Source organism: Bufo gargarizans, chromosome 4, assembly GCF_014858855.1.
Source record: "Bufo gargarizans isolate SCDJY-AF-19 chromosome 4, ASM1485885v1, whole genome shotgun sequence".
NCBI lineage: Eukaryota > Metazoa > Chordata > Amphibia > Anura > Bufonidae > Bufo > Bufo gargarizans.
Genome location: NC_058083.1, coordinates 523,138,778 through 523,162,986, shown reverse-complemented (window position 1 = coordinate 523,162,986; position 24,209 = coordinate 523,138,778). Strand labels below are relative to the sequence as shown.

The window sequence follows — 24,209 nt, the reverse complement described above, 5'->3', positions numbered from 1 at the left end:
TAAGATCCCGCGCGTGCAGCAGTGTTCGCGTTATCGGGAGGTTGAGCGAAGTGCGCATGCGCACTTCGCTCAATGAGGCTGAATCGAAAAGTCCGCACGGGCGGATCAGGCACAGGCCTGTACGCACGCACAAAATTTTAGAAAAGGAGGGGGGACTGAGGGAGAGCCGGAGGCGTATTTCTTCACATTCAGGCGGCGCTGAAAGGATCAGAGGAGGAGCTGGGCACCAACGGCGGCGGCGGCATGTTCAGACCGGGAGAAACGCCCTGGGCACCTTATCCTCATGATTGACAGGTTAGATAAAAGGTTTTTTTTATCAAAACGAGCCTGCGGATTTCGCATATAACAACACCATTGAAATCACAGGGGCTCCATGGACAGAACTATAGTTTTAAAAGTGGGGGTTAGAAAGTGGTGACAGAGTCCCTTTAAAGGTAGACATATTCATATGCTGGATACCTAGGCCCTTATATCCCTATAAGGCCCTGGAATGAGGTTAGGACCAGAGACAACCCAATGGAAGTCTCTGTCTCAGGCCCAGATACAAACAACAGGGAATATAACACACAATAAGAAAAGACAAGACTTAACTGAAAGTAGAAAACTGGCAACTCCAGAAGCAGCACAGAGTACAACCGACCAGCCAGTTAGAAGGCAGGAAGAAAATCTATAAACCGCACCTCCAAGAGTGAGAAGCGGCTACTTATGGGAAAAGTCAATTACCAACAAGCAACACCTGAAGCAAGGGGTGCGGCATTCACCAAAACACAGACACAATAAGATCCACAGTGAACTTGTCAATTTAACCCACGAGTTGCCAGTCTCTCCGATCAACGGAGCAAAGTTGGCGTCCCGATATTCCTAATCCGCATGCGCTAAAACGAATGTGCCGCCACCAGCGTGCGGACTAACTGCGAGATCCAGCGTGTTTGGAGGGGAACAGCCATACAGGAGAAAGCCACGTATGTACTAATTATTATTCCCAGCATCGAATAAACACGCCAGAAGACGGGTAAGTAGATAAATACTGTATCTGTCCCAAGTGTGCACAAAGAGCATGCTGCATATGGAAAAGTAAAACAAAGTGGCAACAAGATTATATTGTATCAATACAAAACGATACATGATAGAGGCTGTGCTGTATTCCAGGGAGCTCCTCATAAAAATTGTATGCTGGTATAATAGAAAGTGTCAGCTTCTAAACTGCGGGCTTGTTCCGGCTCAGTCATGCAAGCCCTCTCCTCCTGACACCAGACACGGTTCTGTTTCTAAGTAATTCCATTTGTATTTGTGCTCTTGTCACATTCCTCAGACAGATACCGACAGGTATTGAGTTTTCTTTCAGCTCTATCTCATTAAATCTGTACGGCTCGGTAAAATGTGATACACAAATAGGCCACTTAATATGGCAAGTGCCGTCCATTTTCAGAGGAAACTCACATTTAAGTTCAACTCAATCAAGGTCGTATAGAATTAATAGGCTGGAGACGCTTTAACTAACTAACCAACTGCCGCACTACTGTCACCAGGACGCTGCAGTTATGGTACGAGCATAGGAGACGTCAAATTATCACCCACCGGTGTCAGCCGTATTATACAGGCAACTGCAATGGCCGCCCCTAGGCAATTAGTAAAAATACTAAAACAGACTAGGCATGTTTGGTATCACCAATTTTCCCCCAGAATAAAGTGATGGCATGATTTACCATATAATGCATGGTATATGGCATAAAATATCAGAGTTGCCATTAAAAATATCCCTAAATGGTGCCATTGGAAAATGCAACTCTTCCTGGAAGAAATAATAAAACCTTCATTTAGCTACATTATAAAAAAAACTAAAGGTTATTGTTCTTGGGATGAAAAAAAAAAAAGGCCCTGCGCCTTAAAGGGCCAAAGCAGTCTGGTCCTTAAAGGGGTTGTCCGGGTTCAGAGCTGAACCCAGACATATCCCCATCTTCACCCCTCTTCATATGAGCATCTGAGCATTTCATGCTCCGATACTCTCTATTGCCCTGTGCCAGTGACGTACCGGGCTCTCCATGGAGAAAGCTAGCAGGAGGCCTCCGCTGTCACGGACGTTCCAGAGACAGGTGGCAGGAGATCAGTGAGACTGGCAACATGTGGTTTGATCTGACATGTTTTCCGTTTGGATCATATGACGTCTGTGTTGTTTCTGGTGCTTGCCATACCTTCTTTCCCTATTAGGGTAATTTTACCTTCTCCATTTATAGTTGCTTCTCCCACAATGCTGTGTGGTTTATAGCTTCTGTTTGGACCTTTGGATAGATTGTGGTTGGATCTCGGCTGATTTTCTGGTGCTTCCATAGCCGCTTTAAAGTTAAGTCTTTCCTTGCCCTTTTGTATTTTGTATGGGTTCTGTGTGTTGCATTGTTTGAATTAGGCCTGAAGAAGACTCCTGTTCGTCCTTCCTTTTAGAGGAACAGGTAGTCTCATCCCTGCGATTAGTACCAGGGTCCTATAGGGCCTGATAGGACTCTAGGTATTCCTGTGTATGAACTCACCTACCCTTGGGGTCTGTTCATACTGGTAGTCAGTCAGGATTTTGGTTAGGATTTTCACTAGGAGGTGTCCACCTTTCTTCCCTAGTTCTCAGGCCTGATTCCCTGTTTCCCCCTTCCCTCCTATGCTCAGTGTGGTGTTTCCCCCCCACACGATGCGTGACATCCGCCCAGCAGTGAGCCACTAATGGGCCGGCTTTAGTGCTGCCCGAGCCTGCAGTGCTAAAGCCCGCCCATCATGGCCGAAGACATCACCAGGAACACTGCTAGGCAGAAGCCTCCACCTAGCAGTGTAATAATATAAACAAAAAAGCCCTTTCCAGGCGCGATTCAGCTCACATGTGGGGGGCCGGGGGGATGAAGAAGGGGATAAGGGTTTAAGCTCCATACAGTCTGAGAAAAAGTTGGAAAATATAAGCGAAATAATAATAATATAAGTGAAATAAATAAATATACAAATATGAAAATAAACAAATACAAGCAAGAGAAATAGATAAAATATAAATATAGGCAAGAAAAATAGAATTTTTTAAAATATGGTAATAGTTCAGGCATTTTTGGATGTGGTGATACCTAATAGTTGTTTTTTTTAATATATATATTTTTATATGTAAAATTGGGATAGGGGAGAGATTTAAACTTTTAATATTTTGGTGTTTTTTTTTACTTTTTATTTAATAACGATTACGTTAAGGTAGTGGGCTAGAACCTGGGATCTTTTGATCCCTTGTCCTATTCACCCTAAGGCCCCTTTCATACTACCGTTTTTTTTTGTTTTTTTTCATTTTGCAGTTTGTTTTTTGCGTTCCGTATACGGTCCATATACGGAACCATTCATTTCAATGGTTCTGCAAAAAAAACGGAATGTGTTCCGTATGCATTCCGTTTGCGTATTTCCGTTTTTTCGTTCCGTTGAAAGATAGAACATGTCCTATTATTGCCTGCAAATCACGGTCCGTGGCTCCATTCAAGTCAATGGGTCCGCAAAAAAAACGGACATGCATCCGTATGTCTTCCGTTTCCATTCTGTTTTTTCTCAACCATCTATTGAAAATGTTATGCCCAGCCCAATTTTTTCTATGTAATTACTGTATACTGTATATGCCATATGGAAAAACGGAACGGAACAACGAAACGGAAACACAACGGAAGCAAAAAAACAGAACAACGGATCTGCGAAAAACGGACCGCAAAACACTGAAATCGACATACTGTAGTGTGAAAGAGGCCTAATAGAGATCTATTAGGGTGAATGGGATATTGACACTATCCCTGCTGAGCTGTGCCTCGTGCATAGTTCAGCAGGGAGCTTACCATGGCAGGCCTGGAAGGCTTCAGCAGCGTCCAGGCTGCCATGGTAACCAATCGTAGCCCCACGATTTCACTGAGGGGGCTCCAATTGAAAAGCAGAGGGAGCGCCATTCCCCATCATTGCGGCAGGGTACCTGCTGTATGATACCGCAGCGGCCCGCTCCATACATATGCGGGTGCATAATGCCATACATGTAAGGCATTATGTGTAACGGAGTTAAAGGGATTGTGCCACAAAACACATTCTACACTTTTCAAACCAGCACCTGGATCTGAATACTTTAGTAATTTGCATGTAATAAAACAGCTAATATGGCCACTTTCAATAAAAAGTATATGTGTAGTGCCCCCTAGTGCTCTTTTCTTTATTTCTTGTCCACCTCACTGAGGTGGTTGCACGCGCTCAGTTTGAATCTTCAATTGCCACCAGCCATGTCTATTGTAAGAAGCTGTGAAAGTCAGAAGGAAAGAGCTACAGCAGCAGGGACAGGTCTCCTGAGCTGTTATAGGTAGAGAGCTGCAGCAGAAAGTACCCCCCCGCCCCCATAAGCAGCCATGCTGAAGAGAATATAGCAGAAAAATTGGAGAAATGAACGTGGAGATCTCTGGATCCATGTGAGGTACAGAGCTGGTTTTAGCTTTGTTAGAAAGAGACGGTCAGGTACTATATGACATCTGATTTTCATTACTTATGTCATAACCCCTTTAAGGGATAAAAAAAATGTTCCAAGGACAAATGGAAAACTTTGTAAGCAATACAGAATCAAACATAGTGGGAGATTTGATATGAGAACCTGGGACAAGACGTCAACCTAGTTTTAGAATCATGGACATGGAGTTTAGTGCAGATTGTAAAGCAGAGAGATGGGAAGCGGAGAGTGGAGATAACAGCGCTAATCACAAGGAGGAGGGAGCGGAGGGGATTAGAGAGTTATCTGCCGAGTGACAGAGGAGAAGAGGCGTCCCACCTGTTACACCAGAGAGAAATCACAAGAAGGAGGGAGCGGAGGGGATTAGAGAGTTATCTGCCGAGTGACAGAGGAGACGAGGCGTCCCACCTGTTACACCAGAGAGAAATCACAAGAAGGCTCTTCATGGAAGAGAGGACACAAGTCACGTCCTTGGGAATAGGAGGCAGCAGCCCGAGAAGAATCAGGGTCCAGAAAATGCAATGCAAACCCAAAACTGACATAAAAATTGCAAAAAAGTTTTTATTGGGGCACGGTGGCGGACTTTACCGCCATGCAAACCAAACAAATGTTTGGGGCCCCAGAGAACAAGAGGTTGACTTAAAAAAAAACAGGGCAGAGAGGGCCAATGTGGAGGGGGGCCCTCACAGGTGTAGAGCAGTAGCAGATGTGCCCAGGCTGCACTGCTAAGCTGAGAGAGGGGTTTAGCGGAGCAATGTGGGAGGGGCTTTGGTGGTGCAACAGGGGTGGAGCTTAGTGGTGTGACAAACTGGAAATGCCAAATCCACCCCTAATTGGGCAGGACCTTGCTCATCATTATTCCCACCGCTGGGACCACCCAGGAATGTCCCCAAAGTACTACTTTGCAGGACTGTATGTGTCCCTCAGCAGGTAACATGGGATGCATCTGGTACTAGCACCCCCTTCTCCAAGTCTCACGACCCCAGTCGATTCTACTGTCTTGACACCTCCATCTCCATAAAATCCTCATGAAGGGTCCATGGTTATTGAGACATTATTAGTCAGCCGTTGGTGCAAAGTGCCCTGGTAAGCAACCATAGAATTCTAGGAGTTGCGCAAGATCTCAAACATGGCTAATTTCTTCCAAAAAACAGTGCCGCACCTGTCCACAGGTCATGTCTGGTATTGCAGCTCAATCCCAATCACTTCTTCGGGGCTGAGCTGCAATACCAGAACCTGCAGACAAGCGTGGACAACTGAAAAATTCTAGCTGCCTTTGGCCATCACTAGGGGGAGCTCACTGCATACAGAATTCTAGGTGTACTATAAAAGTAAATGGGAGCAATATATGGAGAGAGCTCCTCCTAGTGGTGGCAGACCATAAGAGCACATTTTGTTGTTGACGAGGAACCTGTGCTTCTTTCACTCTCCAGGTCACTGCCCTCCACAGAATGTGACTAATGCACATCCGCCCCATATATCATCATGTATCCCTTGCCTAATGACTGTATCGTGCACCATGTCAGAGCTTTTACTATATTTGACTTTTTATTTGCAGTTAATTTGCGTCTACATCATTTTCTGTAGCGGTGAAATTAGCATGCGGGGCCCCCGAGGCCCCCGGGGAGGATATTGATTAATGTAAACCAAAAATAAGAAGTCATTTGAATTGATTTCCCCTTTTCATCCCATCTGCAGCCGTGATTTATGTACTTTCTATTCTTGTGGAAATCCCAGGATCTCTCTAGGTAAATACTCATCTATTTAATGACATTCTGTAGGTTGCAGAATGAGGGTTTAATAATTCATTTTTATGAGCGTTCGGAATAACTGTGTATTGTGCTCTTCCCATTTCCACATTCACGTCCAGGATTACTGTGCTTGAAGTGCAATTAGCTCCGCAACGCAGCGGAACAGTCCTAGCGGGCCCTCGTCAGGCCCAATGCATCTCCCATCCACTGTCTAATGGCAATTTGCAACACAAAATATACAGTAACTTTGGAAATACTTTGCTTCTCCTCTTACTGATCCGGAATGTCTTCTCCATTCACATCCAAAGCTGCTGTCAGAATTGCGCTGGGTATAGCATATCTCACAGAGTCCATTTCCAAAGAAAACCAGCAGAATTTTGAAAAGCAGCTCTGGAGGCGAATGGAAAACAACATGGAAATGACTCAAAATTGGTGCAAAAAAACAACACAAATGAAGAAATATAAATGTTTTTTTTTTTTTTTTTTTTTTTTTTAAACAGCTCCACCCTTATGCATAAGACTGCATGTGGTAATACTGCTCAGCCTCATTAGCTGCAATACCAGACACAGCCTGTGGACAGGGGTGGTGCTGTTTCCACAGACAAAAGACCAAAAAATGATATTGCTTCATTCATTTCATGTTGCTTATACAGTATGGCACCGGCACATTCCACAGCGCAGCACACAGTCACCACAATTCCTGACGCCGATGGGGCTCATGATCTCGTTTCCCTCCTCTCAGCCTCACACATCAGGGACCATTTCACAGACGGACAATTATCCGTGTAGTATCAGCAGATTGGTGAACCTGGTTCTGTGGGATTGTATCTAGAGGAGCCGTTTGCCACCGTCTCTCGAAGACTATATGATCCTGGTACTTGACCGCTCTATGGTGTCGGTATGTGAGCACTCTATGTTGCTATCATTTCGGCACTACAATATATATTGCTGTCACTGTAGCAGTAAATGTCATTACTATTTCATGGCGCTATGACGTGTGCTGATCCGCTTTCTCTTGGGTATACGTAGCTGTTATCTGGGCACTATAAGGGGCTATTAGTTGAGCGCTGTATGTTGCTATTATTTCAGAATATTACGTCATTATTAATGTTGAGCGAAGTTCTTGAAAATTCAACGCAGCTGCTTCGCCGAATTTTACAAAACATTTTACAAACATTTGTGACGAATGACTTAATTTCTTTGTACGTAGTGATAGGAAACGGCGATTGTGCTGCCCCCGTCATTGTACCCCTCAGATACCACGTTCATTGCTGATCGCGGAATCTGACATTAATATTAAGGTCTATAATAAAAAAATAAAAACAAAATCATACTTACCTCGTCCATTTGATCGCTTAGAGCTGGCTACCCTCTTCATTGAAGATCCAGCACGAAATCTCGTGTGGCACATGATGATGTTATCACGTTGGTCGGCGTGGTGACATCATACGTCGCCATGCGCGAGTTTTTGCGCGGAATCTTCAAACAAGATGGCGGCGGGCTCTTCGCACTCAAACAGATGAGGTACAGTAAGTATGATTTTTTTTTTTTACCCCAATTCAGGGAAAATCGATTTGTTACCACGAAGCACAAGGAAATTTGGAGAATCAAATTTTCCCTGAAATTCGGATCAATTTGCTCATCACTAGTCATTATTATTTTTTATTGTGCTGTTTGTGGGGTATATGTACAAGGGCTGTCTGCCACTGTCTCTCGAAGACCGTACCATCCTGATAGTTGGGCGTTACAGCATATGGTGTTGGTATATGAGCGCAGTATGCTATCATCAAGAAGAGGTTACTCCACCCCAAAACTTTAAGGGTTTGGTCACACAGTCAGGTTTCTACATGCAGTTTTGGAAGCCAAAGTGAAGAGTGAATTAACCCTATAAGGACCGGCGCTGGTGCCAGTGACTTAAGGACCAGCGCCGATCAGCGGCAGAGTCTGGCAGCCACTGGTGAAAACACAGATGCCGGTGCATTAACCCTTGCACGGCCGCGGTCAGCGCTGACCGCGGCATGTGCAGGATGGTGTCGGGTGCGGGGTGGCCATCGGGTCCCCGCGCTGCTGTGAAGGGGACCCGATGGAAGGGAAGGCAGCCCGATGCCTTCCTTAGGCATCGTGGCTGCCATCCCTCTTAGGCCCCTTTCACACGGGCGAGTTTTCCGTGCGGGTGCGATCCGTGCGGCGAACGTATGGCACCCGCACTAAATCCTGACCCATTCATTTCTATGGGGCTGTGCACATGAGCGATGTTTTTAACGCATCACTTGTGTGTTCAGTTGAAATCGCAGCATGCTCTATATTTTCAGATTTTGATGTGACGCAAGCCCCATAGAAGTGAATGGGGTGTGTGAAAATCGGATGGCATCCGCAAGCAAGTACGGATGCCGTGCGATTTGCACGCATGGTTGCTAGGAGACCATCGGGATGGAGACCCGATCATTATTATTTTCCCTTATAACATGGTTATAAGGGAAAATAATAGCATTCTGAATACAGAATGCATAGTAAACCAGCGCTAGAGGGGTTAAAAAAAAATAAAAAAAATTTAACTCACCTTAGTCCACTTGCTCGCGAAGCCCGGCATCTCCTTGTGTCTCCGCTGCTGATGAACAGGACCTGGGGTGAGCTGCTCCATTAAATAGAGCTTAAGGACCTTCGATGACGTCACTCCGGTCATCACATGGTCTTTTACCATGGTGAATCACCATGGTAAAAGATCATGTGACGTACCATGTGATGACCGGAGTGACGTCATCGAAGGTCCTTAACCTGTATTTAATGGAGCAGCTCACCCCAGGTCCTGTTCATCAGCAGCGGAGACACAAGGAGATGCCGGGCTTCGCGAGCAAGTGGACTAAGGTGAGTTAAATTTTTTTTTATTTTTTTTTAACCCCTCTAGCGCTGGTTTACTATGCATTCTGTATTCAGAATGCTATTATTTTCCCTTATAACCATGTTATAAGGGAAAATAATACAGTCTTCAGAACATCAATCCCAAGCCCGAACTTCTATGAAGAAGTTCGGGTTTGGGTACCAAACATGCGCGATTTTTCTCACGCGAGTGCAACGCATGACAATGTTTTGCACCTGCGCAGAAAAAATCGCGCATTTTCCCGCAACGCACCCGGTTCTTATCCGGGCAAAAAAACTCACGCCCGTGTGAAAGAGGCCTTAGGCCTCCTGCACACGACCGTTGTGTGCACCCGTGGCCGTTGTCCCATTTTCCGTTTTTTTTCGCGGACCCATTGACTTTCAATGGGTCCGTGGAAAAATCGGAAAATGCACCGTTTTGCAGCCGAGGCCTTGATCCGTGTATCCTGTCCGTCAAAAAAAATATGACCTGTCCTATTTTTTTGACGGACAACGGTTCACGGACCCATTCAAGTCAATGGGTCCGTGAAAGAACACGGATGCACATAAGATTGGCATCCGTGTCCGTGATCCGTGGCCGTAGGTTGCTTTCATACAGACGGATCCGAAGATCCGTCTGCATAAAAGCTTTTTCTGATCTAAGTTTTCACTTCGTGAAAACTCATTTCCGACAGTATATTCTAACACAGAAGCGTTCCCATGGTGATGGGGACGCTTCTAGTTAGAATACACTACAAACTTTGTACAAGACTGCCCCCTGCTGCCTGGCAGCCACCCGATCTCTTACAGGGGGATATGATAGCACAATTAACCCCTTCAGGTGCGGCACCTAAAGGGGTTAATTGTACTATCATATTCCCCTGTAAGAGATCAGGGCTGCCAGGCAGCAGGGGGCAGACCCCCCCCCCTCCCCAGTTTGAATATCGTTGGTGGCACAGTGTGCGCCCACCATCGCCCCCCCTCCCTCCCTCTATTGTAATAAATCGTTGGTGGCACAGTGTGCCCCCACCATCGCCCCCCCCCTCCCTCCCTCTATTGTAATAAATCGTTGGTGGCACAGTGTGCCAACCACCATCGGCCCCCCCTTCCTCCCTCTATAGCTCTATAGCAGTAACAACATTGGTGGCAGTGTGCGGCCTCCCATTTCCCCCCCCCCATCATCCCATCATTGGTGGCAGCGGAGTTCCGATCGGAGTCCCAGTTTAATCGCTGGGGCTCCGATCGGTAACCATGGCAACCAGGAAGCTACTGCAGCCCTGGTTGCCATGGTTACTTAGCAATAGTACAACAGTAGAAGATTCATACTTACCTGCTTGCTGCTGCGATGTCTGTGACCGGCCGGGAGCTCCTCCTACTGGTAAGTGACAGTTCTTTAGCAATGCGCCGCACAGACCTTTCACTTACCAGTAGGTGGAGCTCCCGGCCGGACACGAACATCGCAGCAGCAAGCAGGTAAGTATGAATCTTCTACTGTTGTACTATTGCTAAGTAACCATGGCAACCAGGACTGCAGTAGCGTCCTGGTTGCCATGGTTACCGATCGGAGCCCCAGCGATTAAACTGGGACTCCGATCGGAACTCCGCTGCCACCAATGATGGGGGGGGGGGATGGGAGGCCGCACACTGCCACCAATGTTGTTACTGCTATAGAAGGGGGGGGGGCCGATGGTGGTTGGCACACTGTGCCACCAACGATTTAATACAATAGAGGGAGGGAGGGGGGGGGCGATGGTGGGCGCACACTGTGCCACCAACGATTTATTACAATAGAGGGAGGGGGGGGGCGATGGTGGGCGCACACTGTGCCACCAACGATTTCTAACATTAGAGGGAGGACGGGGGGCCCGATGGGGGGTGCACACTGTACCACCAACGATATTCAAACTGGGGAGGGGGGGGGGTCTGCCCCCTGCTGCCTGGCAGCCCTGATCTCTTACAGGGGAATATGATAGTACAATTAACCCCTTTAGGTGCCGCACCTGAAGGGGTTAATTGTGCTATCATATCCCCCTGTAAGAGATCGGGTGCTGCCAGGCAGCAGGGGGCAGTCTTGTACAAAGTTTGTAGTGTATTCTAACCTGAAGCGTCCCCATCACCATGGGAACGCCTCTGTGTTAGAATATACTGTCGGATCTGAGGTTCACGAAGTAGCTCATATCCGACAGTATATTCTAACATAGAGGCGTTCCCATGGTGATGGGGACGCTTCAAGTTAAAATATACCATCGGATTGGAGAAAACTCCAATCAGATGGTATAAAAGAACTCCAGACTTTACATTGAAAGTCAATGGGGACGGATCCGTTTGAAATGGCACCATATTGTGTCAACAGTCAAACGGATCCGTCCCCATTGACTTGCATTATAATTCAGGACGGATCCGTTTGGCTCCGCACGGCCAGGCGGACACCAAAACGACTTTTTTTTTCATGTCCGTGGATCCTCCAAAAATCAAGGAAGACCCACGGACGAAAAAACGGTCACGGATCACGGACCCACGGACCCCGTTTTTGCGGACCGTGAAAAAAAACTGTCGTGTGCAGGAGGCCTTAGCCTGTGAGATCCAGCCCCCTGTATTACACTGTGTAATACACTTACAGCCAATGCTTTACAATACAGAAGTATTGTAAAGCATTGTAAAGGGGATCAGATCCCCAAAAGTTAAAGTCCCAGAGTGGGACAAAAGATGAAGTGAAAAAAGAAGTAAAAATAAAAAATTTCTACAAAAAAATTAAAAGTTTCAAGTAAAAAAAAGCGTCATTTTCCCAAAATAAAGCAAAAAAATTTTTGTAAAACATAGGTGAAAAAAAAAAGTTGATATTAGGTATCACCGCGTCAGTATCGACCGGATCTATAAAAATATCACATGACCTAACCCCTCAGATGAACACGGTCAAAAATAAAAACTGTGCTAAAAAATACATTTTCTGTTACCTGCACTAAAAGTGCAACACCAAGCGATCAAAAAGGCGTATGCCCACCAAAATAGTACTAATCTAACCGCCCCCTCATCCCACAGAAAATGAGCCCCTACCTTAGACAATCGCCCAAAAAATTAAAACAACTATGGCTCTCAGATGATGGAGACACTAAAACATGATTTTTTTTGTTTCAAAAATGCTTTTATTGTGTTAAATGTAAAAAAAGTTAAAAAGTAGACATATTAGGTATCGCCGCATCCGTAACAACCTACTCTATAAAAATACAACATGACCTAACCCCTCAGGTGAACACCGTAAAAAAGATCAAATAAAAACAGTGTCAAAAAAGAAATTTTTTGTCACCTTACATCACAAAAAGTGTAATAGCAAGAGATCAAAAAGTCATATGCACCCCAAAATAGTGCCAATCAAACTGTCATCTTATCCTGCAAAAATGATACCCTACCTAAGACAATCACCCAAAAAATAAAAATACTATGGCTCTCAGAAAATGGAGACACTAAAACATGATTTTTTTTGTTTCAAAAACGCTCCTATTGTGTAAAACTTAAATAAAATTATAAAAGTATACATATTAGGTATCGCCGCGTCCGTAAGAACCTGCTGTATATAAAGATCAGATGACCTAACCCCCTAAATAAAATAAAAAGTGTGTCAAAAAAGCTATTTTTTGTCACCTTACATCACAAAAAGTGTAATACCTAGCGATCAAAAAGTGATATGCACCTTAAAATAGTACTAATCAAACAGTCATCTCATACCGAAAAAAATGAGCCCCTACATAAGACTGTCACCCAAAAAAAACTATGGCTTTCAGAATATGGCGACACTAAAAATTTTTTTTTTTCAAAAATGCTTTATTATGTAAAACTGAAACAAACAACCAAAAAAAGTAATATTTGGTATTGTCCTGTCCGTAACAACCTGCTCTATAAAAATACCACATGATCTTACCTGTCAGATGAACATTGTAAATAACAAAAAAATAAAAACGGTGCCAAAACAGCTATTTTTTGCTACCTTGCCTCACAAAAAGTGTAATATAGAGCAACCAAAATATGTACCCTAAAATAGCACCAACAAAACTGCCACCTTACCCCGTAGTTTCCAAAATGGGGTCTTTTTTTTGAGTTTCTACTCTAGGGGTGCATCAGGGGGTCTTCAAATGGGACATGGTGTCTAAAAATCAGCCCAGCAAAATCTGCCTTTCAAAAACCATGCAGCGCTCCTTTTCTTCTGCGCCCTGTCGTGTGCCTGTACAGCAGTTTACGACCACATATGGGGTGTTTTTGTAAACCACAGAATCAGGGTAATACATATTGAGTTTTATTTGGCTGTTAACCCTTGCTTTGTTACTGGAATATTTTTTTATTAAAATGGAAAATCTGCCCAAAAAGTTAAATTCTGAAATTTCATCTACATTTTCCTTTAATTCTTGTGGAACACCTAAAGGGTTAAAAAAAGTTTGTAAAATCAGTTTTGAATACCTTGAGGGGTGTAGTTTCTAAAATGGGGCCATTTATGGGTGGTTTCTATTATGTAAGCCTCAAAAAGTGACTTCAGACCTGAGCTGGTCCTTAAAAAGTGGGTTTTGGAAATTTTCTGAAAAAATTTCAAGATTTGCTTCTAAATTTCTAAGCCTTCTAACGTCCCAAAAAAAGAAAATGTCATTTACAAAATGATCCAAACATGAAGGAGACATATGGGGAATGTAATGTAACTATTTTAGGAGGTATCACTATCTGTTTTAAAAGCAGAGAAATTGTAATCTTGAAAATTGCTAATTTTTCCAAATTTTTGGTAAGTCGTCTCCGTCCTTTACACTTTCTCTCCTATTTCGAATTTACTCCTGATTTTGGTTTCCAGAACTGCATCAGGAAGTCGCACCCTTAGGATCCTGATCTTCCCCTAATTACTGGACACCATTTATATTTGGAAACAAAACTCATCCGATCACAAAACATTTCTGGGCTGATATGTACAGTATGTGACCGGCACAGAATTCAGCATTTTTTGTTGAACAAATCTCAATACAAACTGAGCACATTCCACGGTTTTTAGTGATCCACAGAAGGTACGGTACAAGTCTCCCTGTCTACACCAGACACAGGTAACTAAAATTGTAGTCTCGATTAACGCAACCCTGACATTGCCTTCAATGTGGAGGTTCACAAACATGTTATTATCCTATGATTCACATTATTTTTACCTTTATTACATTTTTCATACTTTTTTATTTTTATTACGTTCAGCTCTGCTACATCCATAAACCACTTACCAAAATTCTCTCCTCCCCAGATGTCCATGGCTGTGTCGTACTTCCCCAAGTGGTTAAACCAAGACTTGTCTATCACAAAGAGTCCACCGGCTATCACAGGAGTCCTATGAATGAGACAGAAAAGAGACTATGAACGTATTTTCTTTCCGTGTCTGTTCCGTTTTTTTTTGCAGACCGTAGGCGGAACCATTCTCTTCAATGGGGCCGAAAAAAAAATTATGGAAGTTACTCCGTGTGCATTCCGTTTCCATACGTCCGTTCTACAAAAAAAAACATGTTCTATTATTGTCCGCATAACGGAGAAGGATAAGACTGTTCTGTATGGAATGCACATGGATGTCATCCGTATTTTTTGCGTATCCGTTTCTTTGCCGACTGCGAAATACATATGTTCGTGTGCATGAGCCCTTACTCGAGCACGGATATTTACTATTACCATGCCATGCTTTAACCGCGCTGTGCAAAAGTGTTCACACCCACGTCCTTGTTAGATTTCCCCCATTACTACTTATTTGTTGCACTTTAGTTTGCCATTTTTCAGCACCATGTTTATTAAGGGTAGGGCCGTGGGCATGGAAGATGTTGGGCAGCGCATGGAAGTTGTGCCACATGAAAAGTATATGCCCCTCCGGGGGTGGTTCTGCGGGTCTCATTGCACTCTTTAAAGGGGTTTTTCGAGATTCTGATATTTATGACCTACCCCCAGCAACTCGGCCTCCTTGCATCTCACCAAGCACAGCGCCATACATTGAATAGTGGCCGTGCTTGGAATTGCAGCTCAGCCCCAGTCACTTGAATGCGGCTGAGCTATGCCTAGGCTATGTGAATGATGAACGTAACATCACATGGCCCAGGAAGAGGCCTAAACACTCACAGACAGGCAGCGGCCTCTTCAGACAGCTTATTGGTGAGGGTGCCTGGAGTCGGACCTCCGCCGATCTGATATTGATGACCTGTCTTGAGGATAGACCGTCGATATCAGAATCTCGGAAAAACCATTTAAATGCAGCCATGGTAGCTGATCCTGGCCCAGGACGGACATGAGTATCATGGTTTAGGTACCTGGTGTGTTATACTCACTTTATCGGTTCTGTTGGGTCTAATCGCTTTGCTTTTTGTTCTGAAGACAGCTGCTCCCATTTAAAGTGCAAACTCCAGTCAAAACCTTGTCAGAAAAAAAAATCAAAAATATATTAAAAACCTTTAAGTTATGGACTAAATCCACATATAAGGTATATGCACACATACAACACATGGGGCCGGGAGCAGCAGGCGGCTATTTCTGGAAGTCCCACAGAGACGAAGAGAACCGTCACTTGAGACAAAATTTACGACTTTTCTATGTGAAACAGGAATTGAGTGATAATAAATCTCCCCCAGAGATTTTCCTCTCTAGAAATTAGTCGTCAGACCACACATGGTGGCTACAGGACTGGGCACCTTGTGAAGAAGGAAATGAAAGACTGGGTGCAGAGGAGACGACCAAGGTAAGTAAGGGAACGGGTGGCCTGCAGTACAGAACGGCCATCAGACTTGGAGTTACCCAATATGTCTTAGGGGCGACCCAATTACAATGTACAAATACATGAATGGACAGAACAGAGATCTTTCTACTGATCTTCTTATAACTCGTCTTGCAGGAGGACATTCCCTACATCTAGAAGTCAGAACGTTTCATCTTCAACATCATAGATGGGATTCTTTACGGTAAGAGCAGTGAGACTATGGAACTCTCACAGGAGGTGCTGATGGCAGATCCATTGTCCAAGGTAAAAGATTATTCTGCTCATATAAATGAGAATGAAGACCCCATACCCCATAAAGACCCCTGAAATGAATAGAGCATTCAGTTGGGCATTCTGTTGATTTTGGGGGGCTTCACTGGGTACGACACCCCTATTCTTGTGATCAGTGGGGTCCCAGTGGTAGTGACCATGTCCACATTCAAGTCTTGGCTTTAAAGAGGACCTTTCACCTCTCCTCACATGCCCGTTTTGATAGCTTCATGCATTCCCCCTGTCATAACAATTCTGGATCATCTATTCTTATGGCTCTATGTTGTGCCATTCCTTTATTATTACTACTAAAAGTTATGAATGAATTGCTAGCAGTCTGCAGTAAGGGTACAGAGGGGAGGTGACCAGTTGGGGGCGTGTACCTGCACAGTCTGACTCTATCCAATCAGCCTGCCATTTTCAGTCTGTGCAGGTACACACCCCCAAATGGTTACCTCCCCTCTGTACCCTTACTGCAGACTGCTAGCAATTCATTCATAAATTCTAGTAGAAATAATAAAGGAACGTAGAGACATAAGAATAGATGTTCCAGAATTGTTATTACATGGGGAATGCATAAGGCTAGGAAAACAGACAGGTCCTCTTTAAGGTTCTGTTCCATGCTCCATGTCTGATTTTCCACGTCTGGCCGCCAACTGGTGACTATTCCGGAGGATAACCTTACAGCAGTGTCTGCACCCCAGTCTAGCCAGCGCCAAACCAGCTGTGGCCACAAGGACCCACTTTCTTGGACAAGAACAGAAACTGTTTTCCAAGTCCCGGAAACATAAGAATTACGCCTTAGACACCATGTATTGTAATTAGTGATGAGCGAAGTATTCCAAAATTTGATTCAGCTGCTTCGCTAAATTTTACAAAAAAATTCGCTTTGTGACCAATTACTTTGTCACAAAGTGCATTTCATTGTAAATAATGGGTGCAATAACAGGGAGCGGCGATTGCACTGCCCCCCGTCATTGTACCCCTCAGATGCCGCGTTCATACATGATCGCGGCATCTGATAGCAATAATACAGTGTAAAAATTTTTTTTTCATTTATAAAATCATACTTACCCTTATCCATTTCATCGCAAAGAGCCGCCCGCCATCTTGATTAATGATCTAGCACAAAATCTTGCATAGCCCGTGATTACGTCATCCCGTCGGCCGCAGGGGTGACGTCAACACGTTGGATCTTCATGCTCAAAAGGGTCAGGGGTCTATGATTTTTTTGGGTTTCTTACCCCATTTCAAATATAATCAATTTGCTGCTATGAAGCGCAAGAAAATTCGGCTTCAGGGCAAATCGACTTTTCCCTGAAATTCGGATCGAATTCCACTTTGTGGAGTCCAATTCGCTCACCACCAATTATAATGTCCAATACCCGAGTGATGATGTCACACGATGAATTGCTAAATGCATAATAATCAGTCCCTTCCACTGAGTAACATCATGATGAAATTGGAAGAGGGGTAATACTTTATATTAACAGCGATGTGACCTTCTGGTAGGGGAGCCGAATATATAATTTAGCATAAAAAACACACATTTGTATTGTACGGTTGATGTAATAGCACGGAAGCCCCCTGGGCAGTAATTACAACTCCCTACATCCCTGACCCCCCTCTGCTACGAGAGTAAATTATAATCCGCCTGCAGCTTGTTCTCCGCATTAGGTGCAGCGTTCCTGAGTGGGTCTGGGTCTGCGGTGGAAGGAACATCTGCTCCGGTGGAAGTTAAGGCGGTGAGCTCCACTCGTCCGTAATCTCTCTCCACTTACTCCATTTAATGCTCTGCACCGAGACCAGGTGCACACATTTTCGATCGGCTACCAGAAGCAAATGAAGCGTGTAATTTAAAATATAATGTAAAAATAACTACCGTATTTTTTGGACTATAAGATGCGCTTTCTAGCCAGGAAAAATATTATTTCGCCTGCACTCAGGGGAGAATAAAACTTGTCTGTTTCGAGAACCTATGAACTTTATTAGCCACAAAGTCATCACTGCCAGAAAATGATCTGTGGGTCAGTGCAGGGGAGCAAGAGACGCTAAAGGCAATGAGCGCAGGACACCACCTGACATATACCCAGAGCCACGAAACTGGGAGTAAAATACCGGACCACCTGCTATTAACCCTTTTTTAATAACATAGATCACCAGGGAAGGAAGTAATACTGCAAACCAGTAAAGCAAGAAACATTAATCCAGCCACTAACTTTAGGAAACTTTAAATAAAATGTATAAAACTTAACAATGGAAGCATAGTCCAGTATAACTACTAGTCTAAACTAGTAAAAAATGGGAAGGGTCTTAGCTGTAAGGGGTAGAGCATGTATGGACTATCAGATTTACTATAACTTATAACAGAAAGTGGCGTTTTCTATAGCCATCCCCCTAGCTGGCCTAGAAATCAGATTCTGGTGCATGCTGAGACAGAGATATGCCTAAGTTAATAAGTGGCACCAGCTTCTTAATAAGTTAGGCGCATCTCACTTCCCCACACAGGGTATCAACACTCTTGGTAAAGTTCAACCAGTACATTTTAGGAATATGAAAGTCCAAACAGATCACATAGTTAACACTCTGGAAAAAGTGGTTGGAGACAATGTCCTCGATATACAAGAACATAACTACTGTAATACTGCCCCAATGTACAAGAATATAACTACTATAATACTGCCTCCTATGTATAAGAATATAACTACTATAATACTACTCCTATGTACAAGAACATAACTACTGTAATACTGCCCCAATGTACAAGAATATAACTACTATAATACTGCTCCTGTGTACAAGAATATAACTACTATAATACTGCTCCTATGTACAAGAACATAACTACTATAATACTGTTCCTATGTACAAGAATATAGCTACTATAATACTGCTCCTATGTACAAGAATATAACTACTATAATACTGCCTGCTATGTACAAGAATATAACTACTATAATACTGCCTCCTATGTACAAGAATACAACTACTATAATACTGCTCCTATGTACAAGAATATAACTACTATAATACTGCTCCTATGTACAAGAATATAACTACTATAATACTGTTCCTATGTACAAGAATATAACTACTATAATACTGCCTCCTATGTACAAGAATATAACTACTATAATACTGAACCTATGTGCAAGACTATAACTACTATAATACTGCCTCCTATGTACAAGAATATAACTACTATAATACTGCTCCTATGTACAAGAATATAACTACTATAATATTGCCTCTATGTACAAGAATATAACTACTATAATACTGCCTCCTATGTACAAGAATATAACTACTATAATACTGCCTCCTATGTACAAGAATATAACTACTATAATACTGCTCCTATGTACAAGAATATAACTACTATAATACTGCTCCTATGTACAAGAATATAACTACTATAATACTGCTCCTATGTACAGGTATATAACTACTATACTACTGCTCCTATGTACAAGAATATAACTACTATAATACTGCTCCTATGTACAAGAATATAACTACTATAATACTGCTCCTATGTACAAGAATATAACTACTATAACACTGCCTCCTATGTACAAGAATATAACTACTATAATACTGCTCCTATGTACAAGAATATAACTACTATACTACTGCTCCTATGTACAAGAATATAACTACTATAATACTGCTCCTATGTACAAGAATATAACTACTATAATACTGCCTGCTATGTACAAGAATATAACTACTATAATACTGCCTCCTATGTACAAGAATACAACTACTATAATACTGCTCCTATGTACAAGAATATAACTACTATAATACTGCTCCTATGTACAAGAATATAACTACTATAATACTGCTCCTATGTACAAGAATATAACTACTATAATACTGCTTCCTATGTACAAGAATATAACTACTATAATACTGCCTCCTATGTACAAGAATATAACTACTATAATACTGCCCCTATGTACAAGAATATAACTACTATAATACTGCTCCTATGTACAAGAATATAACTACTATAATACTGCTCCTATGTACAAGAATATAACTACTATAATACTGCTCCTATGTACAAGAATATAACTACTATAATACTGCCTCCTATGTACAAGAATATAACTACTATAATACTGCCTCCTATGTACAAGAATATAACTACTATAATACTGCTCCTATGTACAAGAATATAACTACTATAATACTGCTCCTATGTACAAGAATATAACTACTATAATACTGCCTCCTATGTACAAGAATATAACTACTATAATACTGCTCCTATGTACAAGAATATAACTACTATAATACTGCTCCTATGTACAAGAATATAACTACTATAATACTGCTCCTATGTACAAGAATATAACTACTATAATACTGCTCCTATGTACAAGAATATAACTACTATAATACTGCTCCTATGTACAAGAATATAACTACTATAATACTGCTCCTATGTACAAGAATATAACTACTATAATACTGCTCCTATGTACAAGAATATAACTACTATAATACTGCTCCTATGTACAAGAATATAACTACTATAATACTGCCTCCTATGTACAAGAATATAACTACTATAATACTGCTCCTATGTACAAGAATATAACTACTATAATACTGCTCCTATGTACAAGAATATAACTACTATAATACTGCTCCTATGTACAAGAATATAACTACTATAATACTGCTCCTATGTACAGAATATAACTACTATACTACTGCTCCTATGTACAAGAATATAACTACTATAATACTGCCTCCTATGTACAGTAATATAACTACTATAATACTGCTCCTATGTACAAGAATATAACTACTATATACTGCTCCTATATACAAGAATATAACTACTATAATACTGCTCCTATGTACAAGAATATAACTACTATAATACTGCCTCCTATGTACAAGAATAGAACTACTATAATACTGCCTCCTATGTACAAGAATATAACTACTATAATACTGCTCCTATGTACAAGAATATAACTACTATAATACTGCTCCTATGTACAAGAATATAACTACTATAATACTGCTCCTATGTACAAGAATATAACTACTATAATACTGTTCCTATGTATAAGAATATAACTACTATACTACTGCTCCTATGTACAAGAATATAACTACTATAATACTGCCTCCTATGTACAGTTATATAACTACTATAATACTGCTCCTATGTACAAGAATATAACTACTATGGGGGCGGAGCCTAACAGCCGACCGGGACAGACGCATGTGAGAGAGCTCCTCTCCATGTGAGTCAGCAAACTTGTAAATTCTGCTGTCTAGCCGTTCAAAAATGGGCAAAATAGGTAGATACATCCCCAGTGACAAGCCTGAACCCTCCAGGGCAGACAAAATTCCACAAGAAATGGACAAATTCTTCGCTAAAAAGCCTCCGGCCGCAAGCGCTGCTAAAATGGCGCCACCGGAACAAGATGAGTGGCCACGAGATGCAGAGGGAGCAGAAGGCGTCTCTTCAGATATAGACTCCCGGGCCCGCACCAACTCGTCGGCACCCATTTCACGCCAGTTTATACAGCAAGCTCTGACATCAGCTCTGGCACCGGTGTTACAGGATCTCATGGAGATTAAAGGTGACCTGAAGCACATAGGACACCGGGTAGAAAGGTTGGAACAAGATCAAGCAGCCATGTTGACCTTTGCTCATACCTTGGGCGGAAACAGCACAGCACTTGCCGCTTCGCTGGATAATGCCTTCGCCTTAATAGAAGACCAAGAAAACCGTAGTCGACGAAAAAACATCCGGCTACGTGGTCTCCCAGAGCTGGTGCCTCATGACGCATTGCCTGAAGCAGCGGCCGCCATTTTTTCCGGCCTACTAGGAAAAGACAGAGCTGCAGAGATTTGTGTGGAAAGAATCCACAGAGCATTACGGCCGAGACCAAAAGACACAGATCCGCCTAGAGATGTAGTGTGCGGTTTGCTGCGATATGTTGACACTGCAGCTATACTTAAAGCTGCCAGAGAGCAGAAAGAATTGGTCTATGAAGGAGCCAAAATCCTAATGTATCAGGACCTTGCACCCTCGACTCTGAGTAAGCGGAGGATTCTGAGGCCGCTCACTGACCATCTTAGAGCAATCAAGATGCCTTACAAATGGCTTTTTCCGTTTGGACTAACCTTTTCATCTGAGGGAAGGAGATGCACGATACGCACACCAGCGGACTTACCGGCAGCCTGGTCCCTTCTCCAGACGACTCCATTGGACATCCCATCTTGGCTACCATCAGCCGACACAGGTGTCCCCTTGCCTGAACTACCGGAGGAGCAGAGGTGGATCCAAGCAGCAAATAAGAGGAAATTCGGCCGCAGGCCTTGAAGTTGCTAGCCGGGCTCAGTGCGTCACTTGAAGAGAGACTGCGTTTACCAGAAGCAGAATGGTCGGACTAGGCCACACAATGGACGATATTGATGATCCGTGATGCAAGTATAATGCAAGCCATATTTGTCTGCTGTCTTATGTCTGTTTGTGGGACGCCCAGCCGCCGCCTCGCGGTCGGGTCCCGGTTGGGCCCGGGCTGCGATGCTGCGTATGGGCCGCTCTGTGGCAGGCGGTACCAGTTTACTGTCTTACCGAATGTGGCGGCAGCTCACCCCTCTTGGGGACAGGTCTGGACATCGTATGCTTTCATACCTGTAGGTGTTATATCTAGCTGAGGCCTGTGTCCAGAGGGGTTGGTAGCCCACCTGTTAACGTTTGGGTGGACATATCATGGCTGGATTGTGGTAGAGTGTGGACTTAGGGCCGGCCGGGCTAGGTTGTTATGCTATATACAATATCTAAAGCTGTTTGCTATGACCCAGGAGATATGTTGGTTCTCCCCCCCGGATTGACATGACCCCTCAATCCCACATAACACTCACCAGGGACTCAATGGCGCAACCCTGGTGCAAGCGCCTCAATACGGGTGGACTTGGGCCGTTTGCGCTTTGCCTCTTTGTGATGGGCTGCGCGATGGGCACAAGCTACCTGTCTTTCATGTTGGAGTCATACTCCATTTTACATTGGTTCTTATTGTTTTTCCCGTTATTGTGTTTCCCTGGCAGCACACGTGATTCAGTATCATTGCTCGCTCTACTGACACTGACTAGTACGTATAATGGCACTGATTAAATGCTCATCACTCAATGTTAGGGGGTTTAACACCCCGCAGAAGAGGTCACAAGTTATATCTACAATGAGGAAGTTGCACACTGATATCTGCTTCCTACAGGAGCTACACTTTAAGTCAGGGCGCGTACCTACCCTCCCCAAAACATATTTTCGGCACTGGTTTTCTAGTGAATTCAACAAAGCAGCCAGAGGGGTGGGCATTGCTATATCGAAGAATGTCCCTTTTCAATTGACGTGTAAGCAAGAAGACCCAGAGGGGCGCTATATATTTATAAAAGGCTCGATTGGTACCCAGGTAGTGACACTTGCCAGTTTATATTGCCCTAACAGGGGACAAGCAAAGTGGCTCATCAATACCCTAAAGAAGTTTGCTTCCTTTGCAGAGGGGATAAGGTTAATAGGAGGGGATCTGAACATGACACTTAACCCATTAGTAGATGCCTCTGATGGCACCTCACAACTAACTCAGGCAGTCTTGGGCAGGGTCAATAGCTATCTGGCGGATGCTAACCTGGTGGATTCGTGGAGACTGCTTCACCCTGTCGATAAGGATTTCTCTTTCTTTTCAGCACCACACAACACCTATAAGAGGCTGGATTATATCCTGATCTCTGGCAGCTGTGCGGACAGGCTGGAGCGGTCCACCATTGAACCCATTACGGTTTCTGATCATGCCCCGGTAACTGCCTCACTCCGATTCCCAACTTTACCAACTCAGGATAAACAATGGCGTTTAAACGAGACACTCCTAGATAAAAATTCAGACCTAGATAATCTTAGTCAGAAACTGACTTTATTTTTTAAAGAAAACTGCACTGAAGGAATGCCACTCGCAACCGTCTGGGAGACGCATAAACAGGTCATGAGGGGGGAGCTCATTGCGCTGGGCAGCAGAGTTAAAAGGGTAAGGCAGGAACACCTGAACAATCTACTTAAACAAATTGCTGATAT

The 24,209-nt window shown here is 43.3% G+C and overlaps 1 protein-coding gene across 2 annotated transcripts in view; it reads right to left on the bottom strand.

The window, feature by feature from the left end:
- GALNT14 (polypeptide N-acetylgalactosaminyltransferase 14) overlaps nucleotides 1-24,209 on the bottom strand; it is a 417,279-nt gene that overhangs the window by 44,491 nt on the left and 348,579 nt on the right. For both annotated transcript variants that reach the window (XM_044292046.1, XM_044292047.1), the window contains exons 8-9: nucleotides 15,411-15,495; nucleotides 14,331-14,434 (exon numbers count right to left, since the gene is read on the bottom strand). In XM_044292046.1, coding sequence (XP_044147981.1) covers nucleotides 14,331-14,434; nucleotides 15,411-15,495 — 189 coding nt within the window. The remainder of the gene's footprint in view (nucleotides 1-14,330; nucleotides 14,435-15,410; nucleotides 15,496-24,209) is intronic.